The sequence below is a fragment of the Eumetopias jubatus genome, unplaced genomic scaffold (assembly GCF_037043125.1).
Source record: "Eumetopias jubatus isolate StellerSeaLion01/CBP00866 unplaced genomic scaffold, mEumJub1_p1.0 scaffold_7, whole genome shotgun sequence".
Lineage (NCBI taxonomy): Eukaryota > Metazoa > Chordata > Mammalia > Carnivora > Otariidae > Eumetopias > Eumetopias jubatus.
In genome coordinates, this window is record NW_028274813.1 from 128,934,571 (window position 1) to 128,945,975 (window position 11,405).

At 53.0% G+C, this 11,405-nt stretch overlaps 1 protein-coding gene across 1 annotated transcript in view; it reads right to left on the bottom strand.

Moving 5' to 3' along the window:
• Positions 1-10,951, bottom strand: part of FAM174B (family with sequence similarity 174 member B) — a 29,252-nt gene extending 18,301 nt beyond the window's left edge. The window contains exon 1 of the mRNA XM_028122214.2: positions 10,608-10,951. Within this exon, the coding sequence (XP_027978015.1) occupies positions 10,608-10,951 (344 nt within the window). The remainder of the gene's footprint in view (positions 1-10,607) is intronic.
• Positions 10,952-11,405: the final 454 nt, after the last annotated feature.

The window sequence follows — 11,405 nt, forward strand, 5'->3', positions numbered from 1 at the left end:
CGCCGCTCCAGAGGGGCTCCAGGACACCGACGGTGACAGGAGACACAGCTTTTCCTCCCGTGCAGCACGAGCTTCAAGGTCTCCAGGGGCCCCGCTCTAACACGGCTCCAGTCCAGCCCTCCTGAACACAGCGAGAGCCTTCCAGAGGCACCTGGAAGCCCCTCCACACCTCTGCCCTGTCCTCATGCCGCACCCTCCCCACCATGCCAGGGCTCCTCCGGGTCCAGGACCCAGCTCCGGGTCAAGCACCAGGACTCAAAGCACCAGGTCAAAAACTCCAATGCCCCCGAGCCCCCCCCAGGCAGAGGAAACCAGTGAAGCAGGTCTGGGGTGTCATAAACATTAGAACAAACAGCATGGCAAACGGTGACCAATGCTCTGTCTTCAAGCCAGAGACACAAGGAGTGGTGCTCACCACCCCAGCCGAGGCGGATGCCCGCCCCTTACTGTCACATGGAACACAGGCCCTGTGTTTCCAAGTATTTCCATCCGCCCAGAAAAGCAGCCCTAGATTTTTTATGCAAAGACTTCCAATTTTTAGGTGTTCTCAACCCCTCTCGGTTGTTAAAAACACTGTGTACAACAGAACAAAACAAAACACAGATCTGGGGATGATCAGTTTGCAACCCCTAACTGTTTCCTGGCCGTGGTCATGGATGCAATGCCAAGCATGAGTGACACCAAACGACTCAACTAAAAATCAGGAGCCCAGAAAGAAGGAATGATATGCGTGTTCAACCGATACGCTTCCTCGTACCTGCTCACCAGCAGCTCATTTGATTAAAGGGTACCAGCCATTACTTATACAACCTAGCTGCATCCCCCCGCTTTGAGCACCATCCGCTTTGGGGTTAACAGAATGATGTCATTTCTGACCCAGCCCAAAGCCTGCATCCAGCGCACAACGCACATTGTGCCCTGGGGGTGCTTACAGTTCATCTAAACATGGATCATACAACACAGACCACACAACCCCAAAAAGCTCAATTACAAGCCTTAGGGCTCTTCTTCAGAACGCTACAGCTTCTGGCCTCCATCTGCTCTCCACACTTGTTTCTCCTTCCCTCTGTCAATCCCTGAGGAACAGATCCAACTTTCATTCTTCCAAGACAAAATAAGCACACCCCAGCTTTAACCTGTTCGAGGAGTCACATGCGAAATGGCAAAGGCAAATACACCAAGACCTGTTCCTCCAGCCCCAGGTATGTTTGCAAAGGGCTGGGTCCTCCTTGTTTTTATATGAGGTGCCAGGTGAGGCAAGCGAAGCATAAAGCAAGGAAGGCAGCCTCAGGGGCAGCTCCCTTGGTTCAAGGGCAGTGGCAAGATGACCAACAGGGACACTTCTGGTGGACCCAGCGGACCCAACTGCAGCGTAGAAACTCTGAGGTCACCATGCTTTGGGACACATGTCATGAATAGCCCTTTCAGCATCCACCTGTCCCTGCCACATGGTAGGGGAGGCCTGGGCATGTCACTCCTCACTGCCAGGGAGGAGTCACTTCTCACAGAAGCTCCCAACCTCTCCACCCAAGCCCAGAAGTCCAGATGTGTGGCTGGCATTTCTGTGAGCGAGTTTCACTGGACATCATCTTCTTCCTCCCCTTCTCCCCTGCCCGGCCACTCCCTTCACCCTGCCCCCCTTCTCCAGGCCCTTTGAGGGGGCCCCTGACACTCTCCTCTCCCTCTTCCTCTTCATCCACTCAGGCCTCCAGGCCTCCCTACCTGTCCTTCCAGCACCTTCTACAGGTCTCCACAGCCATCCTGAGTCCCCGCGATGGCCACATCACGATTCACCCACTCACCCAGCAAATACTTATCAAGCCCCTGGCTTCGGTCGGCGGTACTAAACAGCACTGTGATTACTCCAACCATCCCTCTGACCCACCACAATTCCCTGTACCCTCCAGCTAGAACCCGTGTCTTCCAAAATCCGGCCGCGACAAGGCAAGGGCGGGGAATGCTGGCTCCGAAGTCAGACTCCGGCCATTGCCCAGCTGCCTGGCCTTGAGCAACACTTCATCAACTCTGTGCCTTGATTTACTCATCTGTAAAATGGGGACTTGTCACAGGAATGACAAAACACATAGAAAACGTTTAGTACGGAGCCTGGTACACAGTCAGGGCTTAATAAATATCAGTGGCAACTATTATTATCATCATCACAATTTCCAAATGATCACTTCCACCCCCACCACAGCAAATCCTGCTCCACCATCTGGTCCTGGAAGAATCTCTTCATCCTACCCTGCACCAAGCCCTAATCCTTCTCCCCCATTTTCCTTCCCAGACTGTTCTATCCCCAGCCAAAGCCCCCGGGGTCGGCCGGCCTTTTGCAATTTATACTTTTGTTTACAAGTGTTACTTTTGATACATCAGTTCCCCGGTTGAACTGGAATCTTTCTTCTCTGCCCAGTAGTTGCCATCCAAGGGCACCATCCCGTCTCCCAGATTGAACGCGGAGCTCCGTGGCTTCTGGTGTGTTCCCCACAGCACAGTGCCCCCTATGCTCACAGTGGGTCTCAGGAAACACACTGGGAAAAAAGCTCGATCCTTTCAACCATGTTTTCTCCTGGGTCCTTGGCTGATTGCTGCGGAGACCCAACTGGAACAGACCAAAACCCAGCCCACCACGGCTTGGGGGCCCAGAAAGGACCAAGCTGAGCATCAAAACACCTGTGCTTAAGTCCTGCTTTTCCTACAAACTCACTGGATGACCTCAATAAACCCTTCCCCCAATGGGCCTCAGTTTCTTCATCTGTACAATGGGATGGAGGGAGGAGGTCAGGGGAGCTCTCTATGCCACGGCCTCTCCTCTGCTCCACACTTGCCAGTGAGCGTGGATTTCCTCCCCGCCCCCCTGCACCCCCGAGAAAATAAATACCAAGTCCGGGTTCCTGGCAGATCACCCTTAGATTAAGCACAGATTTTTTTAAGTGAAACCATGACAACATGCTTCTAAATTAATGGTCCCAGAAATTCCCTCTGCAAAGAGTTAGAACCAAAGCATCAGCCATAAGACTAAAATACCAGCACAGCCCCTGAAGCCTTCTCTGCTTAAATCCGGAAGCGTGCTATGTAGACACTAACACTGGGGACCCCCACCCCTAGATGCGCCTCATGTGCCAAGAAGGATCTGAGTTTGCAAAGCCCTTGAAACTAAGGTGATCGTGGGCATGAGAGTTTACGGGTAAAGCCACGTAAGGCAGAGGGCTCAGCGTTAAATTAAAGAGGGATTTTTCTCCCTTCCCAATTTGACAGAAGAAATCAGTGGCAGGTGCCGAGTCCTCACAGGCACATTAATAAGAGCAGCCATGAGGTACCTCCTCCACTCAGGGTGCTATGTGTCTAGGGAGGCTCACGCAGTTTAAAAAGTCACCGATTACATTTGAAAGAGGCCCAGAGGCAGGGTGCCTGGGTGGCTCAGATGGTTAAGCGTCTGCCTTCGGCTCAGGTCACGATCCCAGGGACCTGGGATCGAGTCCTGCATCAAGTCCTGCATCAGGCTCCCTGCTCCTTGGGGGCCTGCTTCTCTATCTCTCTCTCTGTCTCTCATGAATAAATAAATAAAATATTTTAAAAAAAAAAAGAAAGAAAGAAAGAGGCCCAGAGGCAGATGCACATGCCTGATTATTTTGGCCAAATGGCTGCATCCTCAGCTACAGGCAGAAGCAAGACCAAAACGTTGGGTATAAATTACATCTGTTTTCAGAACCATATTTTAAAATACAGTAAGACTTAGCTGTTTAAAGGGGAGCCAGGGACTCGGTTGACTCCATGTCATTCTAAATATCCCCGTAGGCCTTGGAGGTGTATATGGCAATTAGCGCTGGGCACTGAATGCCCAGAAAGGCTCAGTACACTGCTCACTTCAGACGACTAACAGCCTCGCAGCTGAGACTCTCAGGGAGTGCCGGCACTTCTGACATCTCGGGCTCAACTGTTCTTTGTTAAGGGGCTATCCTGTGCACTGTAGGATGTTCTGCAGCATCCCTGGGCTCTCAATACTAGATGCCCACAGCATCCCTCTCCGCAAATCACGACAACCAAAAATATCTCCAGGGGCGCCTGGGTGGCTCAGTTAGTTGAACATCTGCCATCGGCTCAGATCATGATCCTGGGGTCCTGGGATCGAGCCCCATGTCGGGCTCCCTGCCCAGTGGGGAGTCTGCTTCTCCCTCTGCCTCTGTCCCTCCCCACCCCCACTTTGCATGCAGTCTCTCCCTCTCTCTCTAATCCATCCAGACACTTGCCAAATGACCCCAAGGGGGCAAAAATCCTCCCTGGATGAGAACGACTTGAGGGAACTTATGTTTCCCATGTCCTTTGACTTTGTTTTTTTAACTTCACAGAAAAAGGAATCAAAGGTACACTCTACCCTCTTTTAAAAAAATAAAAAATCTGAATTTTTCTGCCTTAGATTTATTTAACATTCTTTCTTCACTGTCATATATAAATTAAATGAAGGGGCGGGATTGGATAAAAGTGGCCAAAGGGTACAAACTTCCAGTTATGAGACAAATACATATGGGGGGTGTATCGTAAACACTGCCAGATGGTGTACCTGGGAGCTGCTTAAACCAGTAGACCCCAAAAGTTCTCATCATCCAGAAAAAAAAATTGTTTTCCCTTTTTTTGGTGGGTATCTCTATGAGGTGACAGATGTTAACTAAACTTACACTAAACATTTCACAATAAATGTAAGTCAAACCATTAGGCGGTACACTCTCAACGTGCACAGGGCTATATGTCCACTTTATCTCAATGAAACTGAAAAAGAAAGAAAACAGAAAATGCACTAAAAAATTAAAAATTAGGGTAAACATGTTTCACTTCTATAGCTTTTCCCCCAATTCAAAACCTTGGTCAAACCATCAGAAATGACCTAACCCTACACAAGCTCCCCAGTCTCTCTCAAACTCATATAAAGAGACTTAACTTGCCAACCATGCTCTGCCTAAGGCTTCGGTTCATTAAAATAATATTCTTCTACTAACGAGCAAAAACTAAAACCATGTCAGAACGGTAAGTTTCCCCAAATCCCAAAAGTAGGAAGCTGTTATGCTTTCTCTTAAATAACACTGTTCTTATTATAAATGTAAATACACAGACGATGGGAAATTTGGGGAATCCGGGATAGGCAGGAAAGTCTTCGTTCCTTTTCAAAGAGCTGGCTTAGGAAAGTAACTGAGCTTCTGGGGTCCCAACATCCTCAGGACACGGCGGCACGCACCTCTGCCATTCATACAAAGGTGATAGGCGGGCAGTTTCAGCCCACCTGGAATTCATCTTCCTCCCCATCCCCCAGGAAGCACCAAAACCCTCCTTCCACAGAAGAGGATTTTACAAAGCTTTTGAAATAAGAAGTGGCTGGGAAAGCAGCCAGCAGAGATCTGGGAGAAATGTGCCCTGAGCAGCGGAGCTCAGAGATCGCCAAGATGGGGAAGGGATCCCCACGGGGAAAGGAGAGTCGTGGTGGAGGTGGTGGGTTCCCTGCCTTGTCTCCACCCTGTTCACAGGACCCTGGAGAGTGAAGTCAGACTCCTCCCAGATCTCGAGTGAGAGCTCAGAGAGCACATGGGGCATAACACTGGCTTATGTCGTGTTATTGCTGACGCCACGCAACCCACCAGATATTTCTAAACATCAAAAAATTAGAGGAATTGCAGTTTTCTACTTCCTAGACACAGCCTCCCTGTTGATTCCCTGCCACCTCTCAGAAACATATCAGGTAACAGACCTGGGGGGGAAGCTGGGCAGCGCACACACACACATGCACACGCGCACACACACAGGGTGCTGGGCATGCAAACTGCCTTTCCCTCCTTCCAATGTTGTCTCCAGTCTTAAAACAGCGTTCCTTAATGATCCAAATACATGAAAAAGGTGTCAGTGATTCTGCAGATGGAGAGATCTGCTTGATTAATAAGTATGGGAAGGGGGGGCTGCCGCTCAATCTCAGTAGAAACTGGGAAAATGCCAAACAAACCAATGAGAGACCAAATTACACCCATCTACCTGGAACAATGAGAAAGTCAGATGGTACTAAGTACCTCCCATCTATGATGCGAGAACCCTCAGGCACTGCAGGCGGGAGGGTGAACTGGTACAGACTCAGGAAAATCAAGTATGAGTAGCTCTGGGACCCAAAAATCCCACTTGTCAATTACATCCTAGACCCTCTCATACAGGTCTTCAGGCCTCAGATACACCCAACGACAGAGCAAGGAGCTGACCGTACAGACAGGGAGAACAGCAGTGAACGTATGTCCACTGTCAGGAAGTTCAGATCATGTAAAAACATAACCTGAAAATAATTATCACCCACCTCCACAAATGTGCACATACACGTAGATTTCTTTGCATGTTTGCTATATGTATAATTTATTATTTAAATAAAAGCATACTATACGTGCTATTTTATAAACCATTCCACTCAGTGATATACAGTATTAGATCAACATCATCATTTTTTTTTAAAGTAGGCTCCACGCCCAATGCAGAGTCCAACACGGGGCTTGAACCCACAACCCTGAGATCAAGACCTGAGCTGAGATCAAGAGTCAGACGCTCAACCCACTGAGCCACCCAGGACCCCCAGCATCATCATTTTTAACAGCTTAAGTGTATTCCATACTTTCCCTAAATTATTTAACGAAGATCCATTGTTAGATACTTAGGTTATTTAAATATTTTCACTACCAAACAGAACTGCTCTGAACTTCACTGCCCACGCATCTTTGCTTCCTCTCCCAATTAACAGAATTGGAAGAAAGAAGATGTATCACAGTGAAAAATGTGTGGACCTTGGGGATGGAATTGCTTCGTTAAAGGTATACGTATTTTTCATTACTATATACATTCTGTGCTTTCAGTTTTAATGGTTTCCTTGGATCCACATTTTTTCTGTTGTCTGGCAGGGTGGCTCCTTCAGGGAAAATAGACAAATGGGCTAGGGCTGCTGCTTTATAAGCAGTAACCTGACTACCCTCTTCCTCCCTGGTCTGCGTTGTTAAGGAAATGGAGGGTCACCATCTAAACGAATTCCTACCTCAAAGGCTTCCGGCATCAGCCATGCATCTAGTCACAGAGGACTTTCTAAGGAGCATCAGTAACATAAAATACTTAGGCGTTCCACACTCATTTGCTAAAAATATCTTCATTAGATGCCAGTGTGTGCTTGGAGGCTACCTGGGGTCAGAGAGACACAAAGGATCAAGGTCCAGCTCTGCTCTTGGGAGCCCCCCAGGCTGGAAAGCAAAGGGACACGTTCAGTGACTGTCTCCTGTCTCGACTCCACGCGGGACTTTCAAAACCCCAGCGTGCTCTGGGAGCTCTGGAGGGCCCTGGCTGAAGAGGCTTCTCAGAGGGAACAGAGGAGGGCAAAGAGCAAGGACCTGGCCATGTAGTCATGATGGCAGAGGGGACTCCATGATGGCAGAGGGGACTCCAGGCCGAGGGTCAGAGTGGGGCAAAGAATGCTGGTCCCAGGCCACGCGACCCCTCTGGAGAAGCTCTGGAAGCCCAGCGGGGCTGGAACAGTAGGCAGAGCCGACACAGGGGCTCAAGAGGGAGGCGGGGCCCTGTGTATGAAGGGCCAGCATCGTCTGTACACTAAGGAGCTTGTGCATGGGGGCTTTGGTGGGCAGAGGAAGGACGAGACCAGAGAGGGAGGATGGACAGGGGCAGGGACGAGACTGGAAGCAGGAACAGCAGTGGACATGAAGGCTATTGCTAAGATTCGGACACAAGGTAGGGAGCCACGCCGGGCAGAAGCTCTGGCAGGTGCGGGAGCTCCCATGGGGGAAGGATGCGGGCACAGGCAGGACAGCCAGCCTCCGGGTCACTCGAAGGGTGGAATGGCCAGGACCCAGTGACGACACGGAAGCGGGACACCCACCCACAGCAGCAGGTGGTCGGGAGGCCCGATGAGCTGAGCCTGCTGAGGACTGCGGAGGGGGGAAAGGCCACAGTACAGACCACCAGCAAGATGGGCCACCGGCCCCGCCTCATGTTCGAGAATCTGCTGGGTAACTCAGTCTGCTCCCTGGAATGTAACTTTCTCCTCGGCAAAGGAGCGCATGGGGACTGTGTGCCATGAAGGCCCTTCCCAGCTGTAAAATGCTCTAAGCTCCTGTCCGCCTCGGAAACCAGGGTGGCAGTGGGGCACCTGCAAACTCACCCCCGCAAGAACACGTGCCCGGAAGAGGAGGCAGATCATACACCTAACCAGCTTCTATGAAATCAGAACCTCCCTCCCAAACTGTGCAAACCCTCCAATGAGGCCTGAGTGTCGGCTCTGCCCACCCCCCACCCAAACACGCAGCTCACATCCGGCCACATGCTGCTTGCTTTTCTCCCCCACCCCTGGGTAATAAGGAGCAGACTGGCAAAATAGTTCAAATGCCTTCCTAAAAAGTACACTGCCTTGTAGGCTCGGAGGCCTATTTTGAGCAAAATGTTTCAAACCTCCATGCTCAGAACTGCTCTAGGCATCAAAGCTCACTCCAGCAGAACAATCAGGAAGTCAGTAAAGGACCATGGTGCCTCCACTAAATGCCAGGCCGGCATGGGACACCTAGACACTGGGAGGGACTGGACATCCCTGCAGCCCAGGGCAGTCTGCTGAGTATGGGAGCTTGGCACTAAACCCAGCCACCCAAGCATGGCGTGAGAAGGGCTGTACAGAAGATGCACAAGGCTAGGGCTGGGGCAGGCCAGAAAAGGAAGTGAGGGTCTCACTCAGATGTCCAGAAAACCACACAGAGGAAGGACCCTGGGAGCTAGGTCTTGGGGCAGTCATGGCAGGTGTGCAGCAGAAACTGGCCCCGGGGTAGGAAGGCACAGGCCAACACCATGGAGCATAAGGAAATAAGCAAGTGACAGAGAGGAGTCTCAGAAGGGCTGGCTAATGGCCACCAGAAGGGCTGGGGCCAGTCTGTAAGAGCCTTGAATGCCACACGCAGGTAATAGCTACACAGGGAGCCACTGAAGTCTGTAAGCAGAGGAGGGAGGGCAGGGGAAAGGATTGGGGTGGGGGGAGATTCAATGCCCAAAGCACATCAAGGGTGCCAGCGCAGTGAGGAACAACACGGGCTGTGCCAGGACACGGGATGGGGGAGATGGATGTGGAAACACACGCCCCCCCCCCCCGGCCCCAGCCCGCTCCATTTTCTCAGGACCTCTGGCATTTAATCGTACAGACTCACAATGAAACACCTTGACTCACAGTCACACAACAACAACAACAAACCTCAACAGATAACTCTCCACACTGCCTTTCCAGGTCTGGTTTCCGCTCCTGTGCTGAAAATGCTCCCCAGGGTGGAGAGCCAGCCCCTGGCCCCAAACCTCCAACAGCTGATCAAACAACAAAGCACACTGTCTACACTTGGAATGCCAGTGGTGGGCAGTGAATAATGGACACACACACACCCAGATTTCCCAGCGGCCCGCCTGAGCAACAGGACACATTTGGTTCATTTTCTGCAAAAACAGGATTTCCCAGGCATTTGGGGAAAATGTCTTCCTTGTATCCCAGGTAGCTTTTCCCATCTCTACTCCAGGGACCCAGGTCCTCCTTCCTCATTTCCCAGACACTTTCTCCCTGAATTTGAGCAACTGACAAAAGCCTCCCCAAGACCCTTCATGCCCTTGGGAGTCTTCACTGGGACAAGCTCTGTCAGGCAGGGGAACAGGAGAACCATTTGCATCCCCCAACAGAAAGGCCCTGAGACCACCAAGGGTCGCCAAGCATCCTGGAGTTCAGCTCCAATCCCCGGGGCAAAGCACACCTCCAACACATGTCCTGGGCACATCCCCAAGCTCTAGACACAGCTTTTTTTTGTTACCACAATGAAGAAAAAGGAAAAAGGCAGGTGGGGCATTAAGAAGCCTCGGAGGTGGGCGCCTGGGTGGCTCAGTGGGTTAAGCGTCTGCCTTCGGCTCAGGTTATGATCTCAGGGTCCTCGGATGGAGCCCAACGTCGGGCTCCCTGCTCAGCGGGAAGTCTGCTTCTCCCTCTACCTCTGCCGCTCCTCCCGCCCCCGCTTGTGCTCTCTCGTTCTCAAATAAATAAATAAAATATTAAAAAGAAAAAGGCGCCTCGGAGGCAAGGGAGGGAAGGACAGCAAGGTGGGTAAGGTTAAAGGCAGAAGGCCCTGGTTTCAAACTCTACCGCCACCACTGGGTCTACTTGGATAAACTGCCCTGCCTCTCCGGAGATTTTTTTTCCCCCATCTGTGAAATGGGTATAAAATAAATTCTGTGTAAAAATAAATACGCAACTATCAGAATCGGTAGCGCTACTGTTAGCGTTAAACATTAGCAGAGAGTTCAAAGGAAGCGAGTATTCGTGATCGCTGTCGTTAAAGGAGGCGAACATTTCTAAAACGTGTACGGGGAGCGCACTGCTGCGGGGCAGGGCCCGGGCCGCTCGGCCGGCTGCCGCGCACCGAGCCCCCCACCAGCGCCGCCGGCCCCCCCACCCCGCCCACAGCGGAGCCGCGCGCCCCGAGCGTCTGTGCGCGCAGGTGTGGCGGGCGCGCGGTGACAGCAGGCTGCGGGGCAGGGCGGCCCGCGGGGGAAGGACAGGGGGCGGCGGGACCCACCTGAAGACGCGCAGCAGCAAGCAGGCGATTAGCAGCGCGGTGAAGGCGCACGCCACTATCACGGCCGCCTTCAGGGTGGGCAGGTCGCGGAGCAGGCTGGAGATACGGGTCACCAGGGCGTCGCCGCTGCTGTTGGAGCTGCCGCCGCCGCCCACCGGCGCCGCAGACCCCGTCCGGGTGGCGTTCCCGGGCCCCGGGCCGGGCAACGGCCGCGGTCGGCGCTCGGGCTCGGGCTGCCGCGCCGGGGCGGACTCAGCTCTGCGGGCGCGGGCGGCAGGCGCGGCCAGGAGCGCGAGCAGCAGCAGCAGCGGCAGGAGCGGCGCGAGCGGCCGCGCGGCGCGCATCGTGCGGTCGGACAGCCGGGGCCCCGCGGGAGCGCGCGGCTGAGCCCGGGGCCCGCACCGGCGCAGCCGAGGCTGCACCCGGGGCTTCCGCGGCGGAGGCGGCTGCGCGGTGCTCGGCAGGAAGCTGCGGAGCCCGGAAGAGCGCGAACCGCCGCCGCCGCCGCCGCCGCCGCCGCTGCCACCAACACGTTGCACCGAGTCATTCGACGGCGCCGCGGCCCCACGTGGGCGGAGCAGGCCACCGGGCCCGGGTGCAGGCTGTGACCCGCTCCCCGGCTGCCCCAACCCCCCGCCCCCCACCGGGGCCTGGAACCCCTGCACGGAAGGCAGTCATGGTCAGGCTCACTATTGTGCAAGCTCTGTGCTTCCGAGTGGACGTTTTATTTAGTTCATTTAATCCTAAAACCCTTAGGAGACAGGTATTTCTTCATTCTTATTAAATCGTTGACTTAGG